Below are 23228 nucleotides of genomic sequence, written 5' to 3' on the forward strand. Positions count from 1 at the left end.
TATCCTTATGGTGGAACATGGCAGCATACAGGCAGAAATGGTGCTGAAGAAGGATATGAGAATTCTACATTTTGATCCAAGGGAACAGGAAGTGAACTATGTTTTATACTGAGCATAGCTTGAGCAAGGAGACCTCAATGCCTACCCCCATGGTGACTCCTACAAGACCACTCCTGTAGACAGAGTTTCTTTCCCACAAGGACCCCTGCACATCAATCCCAAATAAGCACATGGAGGCTTATATAAATTATAAACTGGCAGATGGCTCAGCCATCTTATTGGCTAGCTCTCTCTTAATTATTAACCTGTTTCTATTAATCTAAGTATTTCCACATGGTCTTGACTTACTGGAGAATGCCCGGACCTGTTATTCCTTCAGTGGCTATCTGTCATCTTGTCTTCCTTGCAACTCTTCCTCTGTGTTATGCTTCCCAGAATTCCTAGTCTGGTAGCCCCGCCTATACTTCCTGCCTGGTTACTGACCAATCAGAATTTTATTCATTAACCAATAAGAGAAACATATTCACAGCATTCCCCATCACACTCCTTTTCTAACAAAGCTATACTTCCTAATAGTGTCACTGCTTTTGGGATCCAAACCATCAGACATGTCCCCCAATTCCAGTTGTCTCTCCTTCCATTCTCCATCCACCCGGGCAAATACCCAACGAATACTTCAGTAAGCACAAGGTCATTTGCTCAACTATGTTCATAACAGCTTTATTTATAATAACCAGACACTGGAAATAACCTATGTCCCTCAACCAAGGAATAGTACATTTACACAATAGAGTATTAGCCAGCTGTTAAGAATGATGACATCATGAAATATTTTTGGTAAATGGATGGAAGTGGGAAAAGATCATCCTGAGTGAGGTAATCCAGACTCAGAAAGACAAACATGGTATGTACTCACTTATAAGTAGATATTAGCTGTAAACCAAAGGATAGCCGTGCTATAATCTACAAACCCAGAGAAGCCAAACATCAAGGAGGGCCCAAGTGGGGAACACATGAATCTCACTGTGGAGGGGAAATAGAATAGACCTTGCAGGTCCATTGGGGAGGGGTCTGGATGGGAGTGGGAATGGGAACAAGAAGGATCAGGTACAGACCAAGTTTTTTTCTTTTTTTCAAGACATGAAAATCTTTATTTTCAGAAAAGAATATGTTTTTACACAAATCTACAACAGAGTTCAACTGCAGAACAAATAAACTATACTTGGGGATACTGTACTCAGCATGGCAGGCAAGCCCCTCCCTCAGGATAGATATGATGGGGTTCTGGTCAGTGTTATGGGCATGTTGCTATGGAGTTTTGGGAGGGGTGTTGAGTTTCTTCCAGCTGTGGCTTGATGTGGTGGGAGATATTGTTTATGATTTATTAAAGCTTGACTGAGGATTCAGAAAGCAAAGTCAGTCATAGGTCGTAGAAGCCAGGTATCCTTTAAATCACAGCAGCCAGAAGCTAGGAGGTGGTGGTACACACCTTTAATACTAGGACTCAGGATTAAGAGATAGATAAATCTCTGAGTTCAAGGCCACCCAGATCTACAAAAGAGTGAATCAGTCTAAAAGAGAATTACAGCTCACACCTTTAAGTCCAACATTAGGCAAGCATGTAAGACAGAAGTAAGGTCTCAGAGATGAATTTGTTCTCTAGTCACACTGAGGAGAGGCAGCAGTTTGAGACATGGTGAAGAGCTCATGCATGGGTCAGCCCTTTCAGCCTGAGATAGAGGTGAGAGCTAGTGGCTGGCTGCTTTGCTTTCTGAATCCCCAGGCAAGCTTTAAGAAATCATAAACAATATCTTACCACAGCCTGGTATGCAGACCCAGTTTTAGCAAGTAACAAACTCAAGATTTAGGTGAAAATGTTTTTTTTTCTTTCAAAGTATAAGCATTATAAAAATCAAATCATTCAATTAAAATATAAAACAACATAGAAAGAATAATATTAAAATCACCATTTCCTAGAGCAAAGAACTGACTTTTATTTCTTATACCTATGACATTTTCCTGTAGTTGGTACTGGATCTTATCACTATAAGCATCAGAAGTGTGAAGTTCAATAGTCGAAGTGAGACACAGCAGTTGTTTCTCTTTTCCTAGCCTTGATTACCTTGAAGAAGGAAATGAAGATATCAGATCAGATTGGTTTTGATAGAGCTGGTCACACCCTTCCCCCTTTACTCCCACTGTCTTGTCTCTATGCACCACGCCTAGTTTTTCATCATTGTCTGCTTCTATTAATGATTTTCTGTCCCTGCAGCAAGATTTTGATCTTTGCCTGAGACTACCATAAGGGCTCTTTACTCCTTCCCAGCATGAGTAAAGGTGGAAGAGTGTGAGGTGAGGTGTCATGAAGCAGTGGGAGTGGGAGAGAAGGTGGTGCAATACCCAATGGTTGAGTGGAGCTTTCTCATTGGGCAGGAAGGCAGGAAGACTCTAAAACGTATGCCCGGTACAGCTCCTGTGGGGAGAGTTTGAATGCTGATGTGGTCCTGAGAACTGGGGATCTCTAATAACATTACTGTATAACTCAGGAGGCCAGCCCCTATATTTCATTTGTTTCTACTACAATCTAAGACTTGCTTTAATATGCAATGAATCCTGCAGAGATGTATGTGTGTCATCATGACAAGAGCATGAATTCTGGTATCTTTGTGATCTTATTTGCTCCAGGTATCCTCATAAGCATATATGTTCTGTGAGTTTCTGCTTATGTACTTCCGTGATGGACATTATTTCTATGTTGTTGATGAGGACCTTCAGTTTTTGCATGTCATTAGACAGTTTGAAAAGCCATAGAACCAGAATTTGAAACCCATCTCTTAATCAAATTCACATCCTCATTGGATAATCTCTCTGCTTGCTTTAATAAATTCAATGCTTTCATTATATAACATATGACAAAATAGCTGGCTATTTTAGAACTGGGCTGGCTTAGAACTCATTGTGTGAACTAGGCTAGCCTCTGACTCACAGAGATCCATCCATCTACCTCAGTCTCCTGAGTGGTAGAATTAAAGGTGTATGCCAACATGCCCTGCCAATAACATAATGGCTTCTGAGAATCCTTCTGAGTTCCCATTCTTTTCTATGATTAACGTTATCATGTTTTAAAGGATGGAAAGGAACATTTGCACATATAAACTGAAAACTTGTTTTCTTCCACATGTTGAATTATCTCTTCAATACCAGGGAACTGTTTTAGTATAATATCAAAAGCATGATTCTTGGGAAGGAGGATGTTCCCCTAGAGCATGCACCTTCATATTACTGTGCCTTGTAGACCTCAGCTGCACTTTATCCTCATCTGATGTCAATTCAAAGCACAAGAGTTTAAGTTTATCTCCTGGGTTACAGTCAACACTGGTCAGGCGTCCATAGACCACCACTTCCATTGTCCCTGTATCATCTTGAATTTCATAGCAAATGCAGTCCTTCTTCTCTTTTTTCTGCAAAAGAAAATAATACCCATCTTCTGAGAAATGGCCACATACTGTTACATCTATGAGAAGTAAAGGATGTCCATAGAATCTTGACTGGAACAGGAAAAATAGAGCTATCATTTGAGACCTGGGGGAGGAGGGTGGAAGGGCAGCTTCAGATATGCTGTGTTGCAAATCCTGATTTGTAAACCTTTCAAGCTTTAGTGTAGACTGTGGTGGCTAATCTTGGTTGTCAATTTGACCATATATGAAGGTAACAAAACCCAAGCATCTGTACACATAGGTGGGGGATTATTCTTGATTTGATCATTTGAGCTGGGAAGACGAACCATAGTTCGAGATCATTTGAGGTCAGGAGACCCATTTTAAATCTGGGCCACACCTGATGCCAGCATACAGAAAAGGATGCAAAATAAGGAAGCTTTTACTTGCCCTCACTCACACAGGTAATTTCATCAACTCTGTTACTGTTGAGAAATTCCTTTACTGTTACTATTCCTAACAGGTAGAAAGAAGGAAAAAAACCCAGGTTTCCCAATGTGGTGCATTCTGGGGTAGAAGAGTTCACTTTGGTTTGTGTTCTGGTTGTTATAATCTGTACCCATCTTAGGTGGTCAATTCTCAATAATGTATGAGGTGAAGAATTCAAAGAAACAAAATCTTAACGATACGAGTGTTAATATAAATGTCTATGAATGGCACAAATAGATGACAACGCTTGAAATAAAAATGTCAGAATCTCTTGGCCAATCTCTTTCTAAAACAGTTTTCCTCTTGGTATCCTGAGAAGTATATTGAGAATATGTTTCACATGTAAAATCAGAAAATCCTAGTCCCCAATACTGATCAAGAAGGTCTTGAATTTTGGCATACAGTGAGTTAATCATTATCCTCTGCCAAAATAGGCCTGAAAATCTGAGACTGCAGAAGAAATTTTACATAATAATGCAGTGGCTTACCTTGTATACCATAAAGTTTCCATTCACAAATATTCCTCTTCTTTTTGAGCAAAGATAATTGATTTTAGGTGTTGCATTGGCTCTTTGCCTCAGTGTAGTTGATATTTTCATTGATTGGTTACCATATACCTCTGACACACTGGAGTCACTGTATATATTTATGAACCCATTGCGACCGACATAATCTGAGATGGTAATGACCTTGTTTTGGATGAACTTGTCCTTCAGGAAAATATCAAACACCTTCACTCTAAAGAATTCAGTCTCAGTGGCCACTGTGGCATGGAACATACTTTTTTCTCTTTTAATGTCATATGTAAATGGTTCTGTTGCTTTCAACACCATCACTTGTTTGGGACCTTGGTGGTGACCATGTACCTCGGAAGGTTGAGTTGGTACAGTCTTTAGTCTTGGTTTCTGCATAGAATGTACACAGCAAAAATAAATAAATTCATTAAAAATAAAAATGGCACAATTAATTGGAGAGAGCATAAGAAAAATCTGAACAATAGCTAGCATGGTATAACTGAGTTTATGGAAAAAAATGTAGATATAGGTAAGGATGTCAGCTTGCACCAATCATACATCTAGATAAGGGAATTATAAGTGCATTTCTCTACTGTTGGCAAATGAAACCAAGGGCACCTGTGTAGTAACTCACAATATGACAGTAGCAGCTGAGAAAATGTGAACAGGACTTAAGGAACAACTATCATACACTTCCTTTAGAAATGAAGGAAGTTCAACTACAGGTGTTTTCCATATTCTTTTCAGGTCCAGAAAAGACTGGAGGCAGTCTAAAATCAAACCACACAGGATTATCTTTATAAACTCTTCATGGATTGTTTCAGATAATACAATCATTTACATTGATACTGTTTAAATATTTTAAAAGCTTTTTCCCTATGTATATGAGTGTAAGAATGTTTGTATGTGTGTGAGCAGAGGATATCCTGTGGTGACAGTCTTTGCTTTTCACCTTTCTGAGAAAGCTTTCTTTATTGTGCACTGCTGACTTTACTTTGTGTACTGTTAGTTTTTTTCTTTTTGTCAAGTTGACACAAACTAGAATTACCAGAAAGAGGGAAACTAGACTGAGAAATTTCCTCCATTTAGATTAGCTTGTGGGCCTGTCTGTAGGACAATTTTGTTGTTGTCGTTATTTTCAATGATTGATGTGGAAAGGCCCAGCTCTCTGTGGGTGGTGCCACCTCAGGCAGGTGTTCCTATATTATATGAGAAAGCAAGCTAAACAAGTTATGGGGAGCAAGCCATCAAGCAGTGTTCCATCATGGTCTCTGCTTCAGTTCTTGTTCCTGCCTTGGCCTCCCTCAATGATAGAAGCTTATGCTTAAATATACTCTTCCATTCCCAAGTTGCTTTTGTTCAGAATGTTTCATCACAGCAACAGAAAGAAGGCTAGGACAGGGATTAATGACCTGGTCCAAGGTTGTAATAACCTCCATCATTATATTGTGAAAACAGAAAATTACCTTGACTGGTATTGCTAGAAATGATGCACGGGCCTGGGCTCTGTTGGATGATGTTGCTGGAGACACTCCATGGACCTGGGCATTGCTAGATCTTGTTGTTTGTGACATTCCAGGGGCCTTGGAACTGCTGGATGCTGTTGCTAGAGACACTTGGCGGGCCTGGACTCTTAGTGATATTTCTGGAGACAATTGAGTGACTTGATCCCTTTTAGAAGCAGTTGCAGTAGATAAGTGAGGAACCTGGACAATATGGGAAGGAATGGATGGCATCTTAGGGGTCAGAAAGCTGTTAGAGGCTGTTGCTGCAGGCACCTGAGGACTCTGTCAAACATGTGAGGTAGTTTTCTAGACCTCTTAGGCATTTGCAACAACAGTTCAATATTTCTGAAGGCATCTATTTAGGTTAAAGTCTTTTAATTGACCATCTAACAACTTTAATTAAATCAAACTACTGCATATAGTCTACTGAGATAAAAATGATTTCAAATGGTATACCTTCTCAAGAAAAAAAGATTAATTTTAACTGAGGTTTAGATACAAGCATTTGATAATATGAGTGTTTAATCATATAACAGAACTGTTGCCTTCAGCTTTTGTGGGTAGTTTCCACTTCTTCTTGATCAACCTCTTCTCTTGCTAACAGCTGATTTTCTCCTTTCCTTTCTCTGTTGGAAACTAAACCCAACCCCAAGTCTTGTGCATGCCAAGCTGTTCTCTCCTCTCCTATTAAGATTTTTTATTCTGAACCCTCAATCATGGTTTTCAATGTTAAATGAAGCACAACAATTTTTACACCAAGAGAATTGACTTGTCATCCTTGAGGACAGCATCCTCTGAACAGAGAATCAGAGGTGGGATTGTCTTATACAGGAACAAACATTTCATTTACATCACTTTTCTGTGCATGTCTGTGGTAAAAGAAGAGCAGGTCTATATTTAGAAAATCTGATTTGGGGTTTGATGTCCTTTAAGAGGCTTTGGAAAAGTATGTCCTTAAACTGAGTGCTATTTTATCAATGTCTAAAAGAAGAATAATGATTCAACCTGCTTCATATTTCTTTATTGTGCCTGTCTGGGTGGATGTACCACTGAGGCCATGTGGAGGTCAGAAGACATCTTGTGTGTGTTAGCTCACTCTTTCTAACATGTGGGATCTGGAAACCAAACACAGGTCATCAGCGAGGCAGTAAATACCTTTCCCTGCTCAGTCACCTTACTTGCCTGAGTAATGATTTTTCAGTCCCATAATAGAGAATTACATGACACAAGTTTGTAGTAGTCCTGACACAAATGACCAGTATGTATGAGATTGATTCCCTCACATCTCCAATTTTACTTCATCCTATGACTAGATAGATAAGTGTTCACTCAATGTAAAAAGGGGAAGAACCTTAGTAGATTTTCCGCTGGGAGCTTAACTACCATACCTGTGAGTTCAGTGTACTCCTACTTGATTCTGGTTCCAAATCTTCATTTGTGGTCGACATAGGTTGGGAAGAACTGGGTTCATCTCGCATGTGTCTTCTTACTGCAGTGTTGTTTCTCTCCATCTGTTTCCTTTTAACTGATGGCAGAGAGAAAACACAGTGAACTCAGCGACACTGGTCTGAGACACCTGGAATTCATTCAGTACTATCTGCTCTCAGCTCCTGCATGTCTCACTGTGCTTGCCTACCTCTGCTTTAGAAGCTTGATGGGGCCACCAGGTGGCCCATGCTACCAAGGCAGGCACAAGACTGCCTCAGGGGTTTCCTTATTCTCTCTAGGTGTAGAGGACACAGTCTTCCCATCCTGGGAACTTCTGTGTCCATCAGTCAAGCCCCGCCCCAACTCTCTTATCCTACAGTCTGTTTTTTAAGAATTTAAAGTTTAGGTCTGGGGAGATGTGTTATTGGGTAAAGCCCTTGCTCTGAAAGCATGGATACCTGAATTCAACTATTTAGTAACAACTTCAAAATGGCCATTTAGAACTCCCAGGCTAAGCAGGCAGATGTAGTTGCATTCTAGCTTGCCTGTTTAGCTGAAAATGAGAGCCTTGTGTTCAATAAGAGACCTTTTCTGAGAAACATCATAGAGAGCAACAGATGAAAACACACCGTTTTGACCTCTGGCTGCCAAATGCTTATATGATGATAATCATTGACCAACCATCTTCTATAGATGACAACTCTGGATTACAGAACCCTTGAAGGAAATGATCTGATTTGCAGCATGACAACATGCTGATATTTACTTTGATTTCCTATCTTTTGTTTTTTTTAATCTATTAATTTGTTAATTGTTTATTTATGCATATACTTTGATACAGTCTAGTTACATAAACTAGGCTGGTTTTGGTCTTAAACTGAATTACTCCCTGTTTGCATCCTCCTGATTGCTAGGATCATAGATAGAAGTTTCTAAGCCCAAATTAGTCATGTTTCTTTTCTTTTCCTTAAGCCCAGCCCAGTAACTTTATAAAATATAAGTATTTCTTATCACTGGGAGGTAGACTTTCACTTAATCATTGACCACTTTTTTTTGTTTTTTGGTTTTTTTTTTTTGTTTTTGTTTTTGTTTTTGTAGAATAGATAATGTTGACTGTCTTAATGGAGCATCAACACTAATTGATTTAAATATTTTAAGATAAAAATTATCCAATCTTTATTTTGTAATTTTCTCATCTTTTTACAATAGTAGAAGGTCTCATCTCTTTCAACAGCTTTATCATTTTCATCTACCCCAATGCCCTCAAAGATAGCCAACCCTTCAAACACAGTATTCTTTCTAAGAAGGAAGTCTTGTTAGCTGTCGACATTTTTGACACCTGAAATGCTGCCATTCTGTAGATCCTGAGGTGTACACTGTGAAAGGAGTAGTCAATTATGATCACTACATGGAGCTAGTGTGCAATTGGAGATGTTGAAAAAAGGGTGGGCACCCAGGGTACACTCTTATTACCTTTTGCCTTCTCTTTTTTGAGTTTATTGGCAAGGTCTCTGAGTCCTGGCATCTCTTTATACAGTTCTATCAGTTGGTGCATTCCAGCATCTTTTGGAAAGTTTTCATCCATCAAGTCAGCAATCTTAATTCTGTCATACTCATCTTGCATTTTTCTATTTAGTTTTAGTTCTTTGCTCAACAAGGACTTAACCATTTTAAAATCATGGTCACTGATAGCCATTAGTCCTTTTAGAAGAACAATTTTCTTGTATTCATTCACCATTTCTCAAATTACAGGTGAACCTAAAGGAGAATAATAGCATCCATAATTAGATACATTCACAGACAGTTTCAAAAACAGATACACCTAGGTGTGTCAATGACCCATACCACACTGCCCATAGTTGCATTTATGAGAAATAGAATTAGTTACCAGATGTGTCACTTTGCAAAATGAGCATAGACCCGATCTGCTAATGAACAAGTCTAGAAAATTCTTACCTGTTAACAACAGTATCTGACTTAGGTCTGTCATGGTATGTGGTAGAAGAAAGTGGAAATAAACAATTACTGCAGTGTTAAAAGTAATGGTTATGAGTGTTGTCTTAGGGTTACTATTGCTCTGAAGAGACACAGCATGACTATGGAAACTCTTATAAAGGAAAACATTTAACTGGGACTTGCTTACAGTTTCAGAGGTTTAGTTCATCATCGTCATGGTGGGGAGCTTGGCAGCTTGCAGGGAGACATGGTGCTGGAGAAACAGCTGAGAGTTCTACATCTGGATCCACAGGCATCAGGAAGAGAGAGCCACTGGGACCATCCCTAATGATATGCTTTCTACAACAAGGTAGCATCTATTCCAACAAGGTCACACCCTCTAATCCTTTCAAGTGGTACCACTCCCTGGTGACCAGGACCTGAAATTTATGGGACTATTTGAACCATTCTCATTTATACCACCAGAAGTGTTGAAATTCTGGATCTTCTTTCTAAAGTCATTAGTGCCTATTCCTAGATGCCTGCTGCTGGGGGTTTCTGACTCTTCTCATACTATTATTGCCTTAGGGTTAGGGGCAGAGGGGCTGCATCTTCTTCTCCTGTGCATAAATATCGGTTAACTACAACAAAATGGCCCATGCTGGGGGCAATGATACTTGCCCACTTGGCTCTACACATCTCTCACTGGCATTCTGATTCCCATGGTGTTGAATCCTGGTCTCAAGATCCTCTGTGCCCATATGACTTCTGCTATGCTGAACATCTACGTACTCTCTAGTTAGGTCATAGAATTTATTGGGCAGGATTATGTCAAGAGTTGCTTGTTTTTTCTCCTTTGTGTTTCATAGCCTTTGATGCCATGAGTTAGTTTTATTTGTTCATTGAGTCTGTTTTCTGTATATAAACCATTTTAAAATTCAGTTTAAAGCCTCCAACAGTTTCTCAATTTGTTAAAAACAAAACAAAAAACCAAAAAAACTTGCTCCTTAAAATATCTTGGGAGGCTTCACTGTCTTTGTATTTGTTTCTTTATGCCTAGTATGAGAAGCTTTAGGGTTTAGTCTTCCATCACTTGTCTGCTTTGCGATGTAGCTAATTAGAGTATCATCGTCATTCTCACATTTCTTTCTTTCTGTCTCCTTATGGCAACTTTTAAGAAGAAACAAAAAGTGAGACATCTTCTGGAAATTTCCAAAATTCTTAAAAGAATATAGTTTTGTTCTATGATTTTGTATCTAATTTTTTTTGTATGCGTGTGTGCTTCTTTGGTGACTCAGCATATGAATAAATTCCAAGTTAGCTTAAATCTATAAATGATTTGGTTTAGGAATTATGTTTTTTGTATCTTTTATATAATGGAAATGTTACATTTTCTGGGTTCCTTTTAAGAAAAGTTCACTGGTTTCCTTTTAAGAAAAGTTAAGAATCAATTGGTTGAAAAAGCCAAGACAGTGAAGGAAAATCCATCTAATGACACATGACCTTAAGATGATTAAAGATATTTTAAAAAGTGACCACTCTGTAAACTTTCAGACATGAAGACTACTATCTTAGGATTTCTATTGCTGAGATAAAACAATGGCCATAAACAACCTGGTAAGGAAAGTGTTACAGCCTTAAAATCCTGCCTCTTGTTTCACTTAATGGTAGACTGTGGTATAGAAGTTTAGCCAAAATAAACACTTTCCTCTTCAGTCACAGAGGAGTTCTGTTTACTGGCTTGTTCCCCATGGCTTGTTTAGCCTACTTTGTTATAGCACCCAGGACCACCAACCTAGGGATGGCACTATTCACTGTGATCTAGGTCCTCCACATTAATCACCAATCAAGAAAAATACTCCACAGGCATGCTCAAGGGTCAGTCTGGTAGGGACATTTTCTCCATCAAAGCTCTGCTTTAGAAAATGACTCTTGTTTGTGTCAAACTGACATGAAACTAACCATCACAGCTAGATCACCTGCAAAGATTCAAGGACATGATTAGAACTCATTATCAACAGCAATTTGCCTAAAGCAAAAGTATGTGTATTTTATATATACTTTTACATGATGTCATAACCAAAGAACTTTAAAATTATGATGTTTTGATCAATTATTTACTGATTCATGACAAACACATATCTCCAAAAGATAATATGTGATGACAGGAGCTTTGAGTACTTTGTGTGCATCCCACATACATGTGAACTATCATGTCTTGCTGTTGAAGTACTTTCTTGATCTGGTGGTAATGATCCCAATCTCAATGACATTTATATTAATATAGTATTTAGGAAATAGGCATTAATATCCACCTGCATACACCATGTTCTGGATAGGAAAATATATTCCCACTGGTGTAAAGAGATGCCTTCAACTTACCATGAGTTAAAAATGAAAAAGAAACAAAACTTGTCCATTGTATCTTATTCCAGATAAAATGATAATAAGACAGCTTGAAAATACACTGTTTGATACTATAAGCTGTAGTAGTTTCAAAAGCCAAAAACATAGAAAAATATATTAGAATTAACTGTGAGAAAGTAATAAGTAAAATTGAGACTACCTTAGAAACACAAGCTTTGCTGGTCTTGCCTCTGTATCACAAGGGAAGCTCTGATTGAAGAGACCAGAAATAGGAAGGAAATACAGCTGATGGATAGAAGCAAAGGATGTAATGGTTCACTAGTGGTTTCATCTTAAACTATAAATTTAACTTATAAAGAAAAGATAAGGAAGAGAATACAGAAGTATCAGCAATGAAAGAATTATAGCAAGAGACCAAAAAATAAATAACAAAGAAGGTATTAATTATCAGCCTGAATGTAAATGCCATAGTGAGTTAACTAAAAGCTTTTGTTAACTTTTAAGATATGTAGTTATTGTTAAATCAATGATGACCAAGCTACAATCTGTAAACCACAAAGGGTAGGTAGAGAGTAAAGGACTAGAATTGTGGTTCTCAACTTTTCCAATGTTGCTGCCCTTTAATACAGTTCCTCATATGGTGACCCCCAATTTTAAAGTTATTTTGGGTGCTACTTCATAGCTGCAATTTTGCTACTGTTATGAATCATAATGTAAGTATGTGATATGTAGCATATTTGTGAAAGGAACTTTTGAGGTTGAGAAACACTGGACTAGCATGAAGAACTAGATCTCCATCAAATCCTTCCCCTCAGAGCTCAGGGAAAACCATGGAAGAGCAGGCAGAAAGAATGTAAGTGCAGGAGGGGAGGAGGACACCAGGAGAGTAAGACCCGCTACCAACCTAAGCAAAGTGCATACGAACTCACTGAGACTGAAGCAACAGCCCCATGGCCTGGACAGGTCTACATTAGGCCCTTTGTTTATATTCTGGCTTCCAGTTTATTGTTTTTTATGGAATTCTTAAGTGTGCAAATGAGTGGGTCTCTAATTCCTGTGCCTTTCCTTGGGCTTTTCCCTGTGTTTGTTTGTCTTTGCCTGACTTGGATACAATAGTTTTTGTTTTCCCTTAGTATACTTTATTTTAATCTTTTTTAATGAAAGAAAACCTGGAAAGTAAAGGTTGACAATTGAACTGTCATTTAGACCTGCTGGGAGATGGAAAATCAGTGAGTGACACTGGATATATTAGTCTCTCCAGGGGCAGGCCTCATAGTTCAGGGATAGATAACTAAAGCCTTCCTCTTACCCACTTACACAGGCTTACACTTAGGAAGTTTATTAAACAACCTGAAATATGCAAAATGCATTTTTTTTCTAGGCTCATTCCTCTGCAGGGGAGGAATAAAGATGTCTGCCATCTTCCAGAGCGAACCATCCGAATCCAGCCACTATGGGTTCATTACTGAGGGAAGCAACCACCAGCACTGCTTCCCCACCCCCAGAAGAACCAGCAAGATTTTCCCCCCTCTCTTCCTGTGGTTTTCACGAGGTAGCTAATGTCTACAAAAAGAGATAGAACTCACTTTGCTGGAAGTTTCTTCAGGGGTGTCAGGATTCTGAGGTCTTCTACAGGGTAGGATGTAAGGGTTTTTCTCTTCTCCTCCTCTTCTCTTCTTTTTCTTCTTCTTTATGGTGTGTTGAAAGGGACTGTCCGTGTGTGTGCATGTGCATGTGTGTGCATGTGCATGTGTGTGTATGTGTGTGTGTGTGAAGATAAGCTAATAAGTCTCTTAGGAACTGAAGAATGCAATCTACAGATGTTCAAAGTTAGACTACTTCACGGACTGAGCCTTCCAGGGTGCCTCAGCCTATGTTGTTTTGCAGGTAGAGAAGAAAGAGAGAGCCTCCACCCAACAACATTCATAGCTTTCGATTTCCTCATGTACTGAAACTCAGCAGTTTGTTTCCTGTATAGATTTTAATTACTCTGAAAAGTCAGAGATGGAGGCGGTGACACTTCACTGTTTTTTTTTTTTTTTTCCTTACAAATCTTATAGGCACAAGATTCAAATTAAAAAGCCTTCTATCTAACCAAATGACAAGTGAGTTCCTAGGAATCCACATTCCTTTAAATGAGATGAAACCTCAAAATGAAAAGCTGATTCACCAGCCCTCTGATTTCTTTCCTGGTCAGGATGAAGGTTGTGGCAGGAGGAGAGCTTGGCCTTGTCAGTTGCCTGCTGCACTTGAATGGATTTCAAAGAAAATCTGAGATGAAATCACTTTTGGCTTAAGTGCTTCAGGCAGCAATCACTCACTTATTAATTCCCAAGCCCCGAACTTTCCGGAGCATAATGTTGTTACAAACTTACCACTCGAACCTCAAAGAATGTAGCATGGATAATACAAACCCAGAGACAGATATTAGGGTTCCAGCTGAAGATCAGAAAAGCAAAGCAAGCCAAACACTAGAGATCTTTTAGCTCTATTAAATCTTCAGACTGAAAAGAGAGCAAGTTCCTCTCTCCTCCCATTTTATATTCTTCTCTAGTCCTGGGATTAAAGGTGTGCACCACCACTGCCCAGTTTCTATGGCTAACTAGTGTGGCTACTGAGAGAAAAGGTGTGTACCTCCACTGTCTGGTCCCTATGGCTGTGGCTAGATTTGCATTCTGGTTTCAGGAAAACTTAATTACATCATAAACAATATATTACCACAAAAGAGAAAGTACTTTGGTATCAGCCTTCCTCTTGTCTGTAGTTAAGTTGGCCTTTTTCAATGATAAAGATAATCACTAAGGGAAAACTACTTCCTTCTGGGTCAAAAGAATGGAATCTCATTTCCACATCTAGTCCTTGGTGGAGACCAACATTCTAATTAGCTCCAGTTCACAGTACTACGTACTGTATTGCTGTCTCTCTTAAAAGTCATCTGGGTCTACAATCTGCTGGCCTAAAGACCATTCTTCCAGCTGAAGACAACCTAAGGAGATTGCAGGAATAATTATCCCCTTAATGAAATAATAAACTTAAACTTCCTCTCCACTCAGAGCTCCTCCTATATAGCACCATTAAGCTGGCCAACTGTTCCAAAATGCTAGAAATCACACATTTTCCTTTTCTTGCTTCTCTCTTCTTTTTTCTGATACTGGCCCAATACCTGACCCCATTTACTTGACAATCTGGGAATTCTCATTTTCTCTGAAGCTTGTCTCCTCTACTGCCATGTAGCTGCTCACTGGCCTCCACCACCAAGCATGTCTGCTTGCATGGACCATAAGTCAGAAAGACACGATGCTCCCACTTCATCTTCCCATGGTAGGTATTTACTGAGATTTACAGCTTGTGTGCCTGGTTATTTTTCTTTGAAAGTGTAATAAAATTGTCCTTGAACCTCCTTCAGAGTTCATTTCAAAATTCTTTCATTAACATGATTAAGAACTCAAAAAAGAACCCCTGTTTCCTTGTTAACAGCAATATTTGGTGAGGAATAAAAACATAAATATTCAGAAGGTAGTTTGACAACAGGCTGTTTACCACAACAATAGCAGTAGGTCTTGCCCTTCCAGGGCCTATCATAGGATTTTGATTGGTGTACAGTACCAGGCATGGCTTCCTTCCTTCTAGAAATACTTCTAGAAAGCCATCGATACTCTAGAAAGCCATGATTAGCCCTATGACATTTGTGTCATTATTACTTTGGCTATTTTTGTGCACGAATAATGAAAACCATACAGTAATTCTACTGGCCTTTCTTACTACTTTGTGTGCAATAATGATAAAGCGTAGATTGGGGTTGTAGAGCAGAGTGTGTCTTTGTGTAAACACTAGGGTAATATAAACCAGATCTTACCTACTACCCACAGGTAGATTTGGCACTGTTATTCCATCTTCATGCCTTAGCGTGCAGGGAATATGTGAATAAATGAAAATTCAGGTTTATTGCACTTACTCGTCTCTGCACCTAACTATATAGATTGCTGGTATCTTTGTCTATTTTGTGATTTGATAACATAAATTTACAGACAGAATATTTTACGAGAAACAGGAATTTATTCTTTGATGGTGCTTTGTTGCTGTTTACATGTTAACAATGGTTGGAGGTTGGGTAGGGTGTTTCTCAAATTGTCCACATCTTAGTTACTTGAAACAAAAAGCTCACATAGATTGCAAATAGCAGGAAAACCTTAGTCAAAGCCAAGCAATAGCACAAATGGGAAAGCAATGTGTTGTCAGGAGGAACAGGCTGTATTTGTCCCAATTTTTGTTTGGGGATTACTTAAAAATCATTTTAAGTATTTCCAATTAAAAGCAATTTTAAGTAACTTTAAAGAGGTATAAATAATAATAAAGAAAAGATATCATGAAGTTAGTGAGGAGTTGGGGGAGGGGTTGTCATACCAGAAGGGCTGGAGGCAGGAAAGTGTTAGGCAGAAGTGATATTATATACCATGGTCATGTAGAATTTGCAATACAATGAAATACTAAAAATGAATAAGGAAAAGGTGCCATTTCCAAATTTAAGATCTGACTTATGTGCCTTATATTTCTAAGTATGTATATGGCTTTCTTTCTGCTCTTAGATCTTTATGAGAATTCTTTCAGTGGTGTCCAGGTTTTCAGAAGGAGAACACTTGTGATGTTTCCTTAACTGAAGTAGTATTGAGGTGTATGTACTAGCCCTGATGACCCTGAAGAAAAAGTGATAAATTAGGTAAGTTGTGAAGTAGTTGTCCATAAACATCTGTGTTTACTCATACTGTCACCATTAGTCACTTACATCTCTTTTCTCATTCTCATTTCTTCTTGACTTTTAGTGATGGGACCAGATTTCCCCCCTTGCTTTGTACTATGAAAGTAACTATTCACTCTTACACAGTTTGAGTACAGCTGCCAGAGCACAGTATGTCACTGAGCCACAGGGCAGAGGAAAGGGCTGCAGTACCCAAGGCAAGTATTGAGTGGGAGGTTCTCATTGGGCTGAAGGGTGGGAGGAGGGTACAGAAAGTATGCCTGTGTGGGGAATGTTTGAATTATGGTTCTGAAAATTAGGGAAGATGTTAAGATTGGATGTTCTTGCTACTCACCACTGGTATACTACAGACTCAAAAGAGCAAGCTAGATCACATAAGATTATCTTCATAATGAATGAACTAATCATGAAATTTCATAGATATTAAAATAACTTCAATGCATATTGGTTCATTGAATGGCAGTTCAAGATACATTATGTAACTTTTAAAGCATCTGGAATAGAAAGATATGTAATCCAACATTGTAGGATAATGCTACTCTTCATATGTAAAACAGAAGACAAAATTAAAAGTAATAGATATTGCAGTGCAACATTTGTGGAAGATTTCATATAGTTAAAGATTGTTTTTAGTTTATTCTGTTTTCTTTTTTAATGTGGGTACTTTCCTACAATTTAAAAGATGAGGTGTTATCGTTCAATTCATAATAAATGGTGATTGATTCTGATTGGTCATGTGTTTTTACAACAATTTTGCCCAAGATAATACTTTCTTCATCCATGGAGGGAAAATCAGAAATGATAGTCAAAATAAAATAAGAATAAGCAAATGACTAATTGTAGTTTTGAAAAAGCAGAGTTGGTTAGATACTGAATGAATCATAAATTTTAGTACATGAGTATTAAAATGAACTTAGGGCAAGATTTCAAAGTATACATTTAATCAAAATTAATGATTTAGTTAATTAAAAGAATATATATCATGCAATAAATCAGCACCCTGTATGATGTTGCTGGAAGCACTTGAGGATCATGGAGACAATGGAAAGATGCTAGAGGCACTGGAGGAGGCTGGGAATGGCAGGAGGGTAAGTTAAAGGTACCCTGAAAGGATGGACTGTGCAGTCAGAGTGTCATGGAGTAGGGTCTAGATCAATTGGTAGAGTGCTTGAGTAGCATTCCAAAACCTAGTCAAGACTCATTTATGCATCTGCTAGGTTCAAGTCTTTTAAATTGCCATTTTGTAATTCTGACTGAATAAAACCACCACATAATTGAGAAACATTTGCATATATGGTGACAAATCTATTTAGGGTTTTTAAATACACTTTTTTAAACTTCCAAGAGGTTAAAATTTGAGATTCTAAATTCTGCTTCAAAAGTAACAGGTAAGTTACTCAAAAACACTAGCAAATAACCATGATGTCTGTCATTCCTGGTTTCTTTGTGTATTGGTGATCCCAAGTGGTTCAAGTTTGATAAAATACAAAGATTAGAAAATAGCTTTACCAGGCTGCTCTCATTCAAACCAAAATTATTATAAATAATGACCTTTTATCAAAGATTATGCATTTTTATAATTATATTAGGAGCACCACTTAGGAACACAAGTAGTTAGATATGCCTAAGAGCTGCATAATCCAAATAATGCCATTGTAATTAATAAAAAGAATTACACATTGGTCATCTAGAGAATCCGGATACATTGTTATCATTCAATAAAATAATCAGATTTTGAAAATTGTGGCTGGGATCTCAACATATATACTTGATAAATCATAATATTAATTAAATTAACAAATTGGAGTTGGATGAGAAGACATTTTGTTCAAGATTATGATTATCGCAATTACATTAAGAAGGCATCTGAGTGGGAACAAGATGTTACTTTTGAGGAGGAAATAGCTGGGATGGTTTGCTGGAGCCCCAGAGTTTGTGCTGGTGTCTGATATGGTTAAAAACTCACTCATTACTTGAAATTGTATGTTTCTTGCAGTATTACTATAATTTTTGCTTGAGTTCTTCCTTTTCTGAATGATAAAAGATTTAAATAACTTATTTTTGGATAACAATTTTCTTCCACACAGAGCGATATCTTTTTGTAGAGAATCTTTATTCTCTAGTTTTCTCTACAGAACAGCATATCCTCAGATGCTCATACCATCTTCCCTCCAGGTATCCTATACAGGAATACAAACCTTAGTCTTCATATATTTTTGGAATTATGTTTCATATTAACTTCACAACCATGGCAATAATTTGACATTTTCATATACTTGTGTCATTATACTATTCTCTCACCTGGTCCTTTTTGCACTGCCTTCTCCTTGTTCCTGTATTTCTCTGGCTTATTCTCTTCTTTATTCAAACTGATTTTCACTTCTGCTTTCTTAACACATGTATTATATCTCTAGTTCTCCCCTTCCTTAAGAGCTCTTCCTCCACTCTCATGATCCCCTTTCTAATTTAATGAACTACACACACACACACACACACACACACACACACACACACACACACACACAGACACACTGCTTAGTCACCAATTAAAGACCAGAGGACACTTTCATGTATAGGGATAAAGAATGGGCTCTATGTGTGTTGTACACTAACCTCAGATAGTTCTATCGTGAATAACTTCTAGCTTATTTCTTTTTCATAAAGAACATTTCTAGGCTATTATGATTATAGTTTACTAGAACTGCCTCTTTCTAATCAAGATAATATAAAAATTGTTTCTAGATACATGTTCTTCAGCCTTATAAATCCAAAGCCATGACAGAATTATTTCTTTGACCTTTTATGAAAGACTGTTAAAAGAAACATAGAATCTTAGAACTAATATCATCAATAACATCCATAAGATAATTAAACTAAAATCAGGCAGTCCTTTTCTGTAGAAACTCTGTCTTCAGAGTCATCCATTGTTGTTCTACTGGCGGTGAGGACAATCTGAGTAAGAGTGAAGCTCAGGCCTTGAGTTAGAATTCAAATTCACATTAGATAACAGTGATTTAATTCCTACTCTTATGTTCCCTTCTGTAGAGTTGTACAAACTTTCTCATGCTCACCACCCCAGTTAATGGCTTCAAAGCTCTAGGTTACAGGTAACCACAGACATTATATCAGGATACAGAAAACAAGGTGAAATGAAAAGATATAAAAAGGGAGTGTTATGATAAAAGTTGATGGCTGTAGGTGTAACTTGGCTTGTCTTTGTCTTCTCATCTGGGGCAGCTTGCTTTTCGTTTGATCTTACTGTCCAGCAGGAAGAAAGCTAACTCTTAATTGATTACAATAAGGTAAATATTACCATGAAAAGAACAGAATGTTGTCTGCTCTTCCCCAGAAGGGTGTTTCAGTGAGGAACAGCCTGAGATCAGCCAGCCTGACACCTCAGTGTTGAGTGTAGATTGGTTATTGAAGAGATGGGGTGATGAACTTGAAAACAGGGGAAGAACATGTGTCCAAACAGCTGCTGAGCAGAGTATAGAACAATGCAACAAAACTCATAAACTTCGTCCCAAGCAATAGAAAACTGGCTTAGGAGAAACTGGATAGCAGGAACGGACATGCTCTTGTGTCCATCTCTCCTTGTCTACCCCAGCTATACCCTACTTTGTACCAAAACAAGAAAGCATACTGGTGAAGTCAGAAACTACCCTCCTAAACATATACTGTCCTAAGAGCTCTGTACTACACTGAGATTCTGATACGTGTACTTGATAACTTAATGATTGATTGACTTGTATGATGACATGGGTGGAATGAGGGATTAGCGGGGAGCTTCTCCAAGGTTGTTGTTATTCTGGTGATATGCTTTGAGGCAGCACTAGCATTGGGATGAGGATGGTGGTACCTTCTTAGAGAATCTGCTGGGTAGTGGTAGGATCTCACAAGGGGTTTGGGAACAGTCCTCCTCTTCCTGTGTGTTGACAGCTGAAGGTCTCACAGGCAGCTGCTTCTCCTGGGTAAGCTTCATTTTCTTGGAGCCTCTGGGTGTTTTTTCCCTCTTTTTCTAGGCTTATTTCTCTTTTTCTGATAAGATTAATATTTGTCATTTTCCCTTGGTAATGCTGATTTTCATTTTTTGTTTGTTGGGGAAAAACTCAGGGCCCTGTGCTTTCGTGCTTCATCCTCAATCATTAGTATTGTTTTTAAACATTAGATAACACAGTATATTTTAATACCAAAAGAGATCACTTTTTCTTAATGTGTTCTAATTATACTTATGTCCTTGGAACTCAACCCTCTTAAAAGATAGCCAGAGGTGAGCACAGGGCCACCTTATACAGGAGTAGAAATTTTATTTATGTAACTCTATTCATCTTTGTGGTGACAGAAGAGAAATAGGCCTACATTTAGAAACTCCTAGTTTAGAAGTTTTTTTTTTTTTTTTATTTAAAGACAGGGTCTCACTGGATAGCCTTGGTTGGCCTGGAACTTGCTATGCAGACCAGGTCCAGTTTAGATTTAAATCTTTTAACCAGTTTTGGAAAGCCATGTTATTTATCTGATTAACCACATTTTTATTGATTTTCTTTTCTTTTTCTTTTTCTTTTTTTGGTTTGGACTAGGTAAAGCACAAATTATTCTCTAAAAGAACAAAAAAAGGAAAGAAGAACCAGGGTAGAAGCTTTCGATTGAGAGCTCAGCCACTTTACCTGTGGTGACTGGGTCTCTGTGATTGATCCTGGTCCCAGCCTTTCATTCATAGTGGGCATAGGTTGGGAAATACTGACTTCAGCTGGCTTTTGTTTGGCCAATGCCGTTTTTAGTTTTCCTTTCTTTGTCCTTTGATTTTGATACAGCAAAGAAAGAACCAAGAAGCTGCTGTTAGAAGAGCGGAAGTTGATCCTACTGCTTCCTCTCAGCTCCTGCATGTATCTCAGTATGCTTGCCTACACTGCTCAGAAGCCCAGCATAGACAAAAGGTGACCAAAGGTATCAAGCCAAGGATGAACACTGCCTCAGGTTTCTTAACCTTTCCCAGGAACCATGGACAGCTCCCCGGTCCTGGGGATTTCTGTGGACTCCATCTAACTTTGCAACGACCCTCTTATTGTACATTTTGAATTTCTGATTCTGAAGTTTATATGATGATCGTTGTATGTCATCTTCTGCAGAAGGTCATTCCAAATTATAGCAATAGAGAAAGAAATTATGATTTAAATTGTGATGTGGCAAAGTGGCAGAGCTAGGATGAATACTAATAACTTATTAAATTTATTAATTAAGTATGGATATTAAAATATTTAAATAATTATCAGTGAACTTGCCTCTAAATTAATTTTTATTTTAAAATATTTCATATAACATTAATTTATTTTATTTTGCTTTTCCTATCATTGTTAACCTTCAAATTTTATTTTTAGATTTTATTTTTAGTATTTTATGTATGCATGCATGTCTGTGAACCACATTCATGCCTGGTGCCTAAGGAGGTGGCAAAACTACATGTGGGGGCTAGGAATCAAACCTGGGTCCTTTGAAAGACCAACAAATGTTCTTAACAACTAAACCAATTCTTCAGCCCATAGTGTTATTTTCTTAATTGATAACTTCACATGTGTGTGTAATTCTGGTTCAATTAAGTTTTTAACTTTCCTTTATCATTTTTTAATATTGTAATGTATGCTCTCATTCAATCGATTCTGATTTAAAAAACATTCAACCCTCCTGAGGACAGACACCAATGTCAAATACATTAAAATTATTGTAAGAAAGAAGTTCTTGACGATGAACTAGCTGGGAGGGTTGACAAAGGGTGGGCTCTCAGTGTGGTCCTTGTTACCTTTTGCCTTTTCTGTTGTAAGCTTTTTCACAAGGTTTTCAAGTATTTAGATGTTTTGACAAACTTCTATCAGTTTATTCAGTCCAGCATCTTGTGGGAATCTCTCCTCCATCAGGTCAGAAATCTGAATTATGTCATAATTATTTTGCATTGTTTTAGTCTTAACTCTTTTCTTAATAAGCCCTTGGTTATCCTAAACTAGTTGTCATCCAGCTCCTCTAAATTTTTTTAGAAAAATAATTTTCTTGTATTTATTCATTATTTCTAAAAGTATGGATGAGTTCAAAAGAAAAAAGTGAATACGGTATTACACATATAAACAGACATTTCCAAAAATACAGTATTTTCATGTAAGTGAATGGCCCATTTCATAGTGTTATCCAAAAGTGTGTGTGTGTGTGTGTGTGTGTGTGTGTGTATGTGTGTAAAAGAGAGTTAACTACAAGATGTGGCACTGTGGAAAGTAAGTGTTGAATTGATCTGTTAATAAACAAGTCTAGAAATTCTTCCCTGTTAATGTCTGACTTAAGTCTGTCAAGGTTTGTGGTGGAAGAAAGTGTGGAAACCAGAAGTCACTGTAGCCTCAAGATTTGTGAGTGCTAAAATCCTGGGTCCTTCTGTTATTCCTTATTAGTGCTGGAACTTGTCCCTGCATGCATGACTGATTTCCTGTACACTGGCTGAAGTGGATCGTGTACAAATGGACTGTATCCTCTCATTATATGTAGGAATGATTGTTGATTGCAACCCTAAGGCCCTTTGTCACTTCCTATTTCTTAAACAGTTCTCATTACGATTTTGTATACCCTGGAGTTTGCACCCTGCTGTCTGTGTCTTCTGTGACCCTATGACTGTCAATTTGCTGAACATCTGTGTATTTTCTAGTGTCAGGTCAAGATATTTACTAGGTGGAATTATGTCAATAGTTATTTGTTTTTCCTTCTTTTAGGTTTGATTTCCTTAGATAACTTCATTTGTTCATAGAGACAAATTTCTATGTAC

The 23228-nt window shown here is 37.9% G+C and overlaps 1 protein-coding gene across 2 annotated transcripts; it reads right to left on the bottom strand.

The window, feature by feature from the left end:
- Positions 1-704: 704 nt before the first annotated feature.
- On the bottom strand, positions 705-13580 carry LOC127223638 (pyrin and HIN domain-containing protein 1). 2 transcript variants are annotated; one of them, XM_051186350.1, is made up of 8 exons: positions 13263-13580; positions 9518-11961; positions 8848-9132; positions 7335-7471; positions 5908-6147; positions 4415-4831; positions 3273-3461; positions 705-2122 (listed from the first exon to the last, which is right to left on the bottom strand). In XM_051186350.1, exons 3-8 carry the CDS (start codon positions 9110-9112, stop codon positions 2069-2071), a joined length of 1302 nt encoding a protein of 433 aa, XP_051042307.1. In that variant the 5' UTR covers positions 9113-9132; positions 9518-11961; positions 13263-13580; the 3' UTR covers positions 705-2068. The 2 variants fall into 2 exon arrangements, with proteins under 2 accessions (XP_051042307.1, XP_051042305.1); XM_051186348.1 differs by lacking the exon at positions 9518-11961.
- Between the last annotated feature and the right edge of the window lie 9648 nt (positions 13581-23228).

Source organism: Phodopus roborovskii, unplaced genomic scaffold, assembly GCF_943737965.1.
Source record: "Phodopus roborovskii unplaced genomic scaffold, PHOROB, whole genome shotgun sequence".
In the NCBI taxonomy this organism is placed as follows: Eukaryota; Metazoa; Chordata; class Mammalia; order Rodentia; family Cricetidae; genus Phodopus; species Phodopus roborovskii.

What these genes read in the sequence shown, in the direction of transcription:
- LOC127223638 (XM_051186348.1), bottom strand. Translation starts at nt 9,112, where the DNA reads ATGGTGAATGAATACAAGAAAATTGTTCTTCTAAAAGGACTAATGGCT. An exon ending in GGAGTACACTGAACTCACAG is followed by an intron (nt 6,148 to 7,334) that starts GTATGGTAGTTA and finishes CATATTGTCCAG; the next exon opens with GTTCCTCACTTATCTACTGC. An exon ending in CAAGGCACAGTAATATGAAG is followed by an intron (nt 2,123 to 3,272) that starts GTGCATGCTCTA and finishes TCCTTCTTCAAG; the next exon opens with GTAATCAAGGCTAGGAAAAG.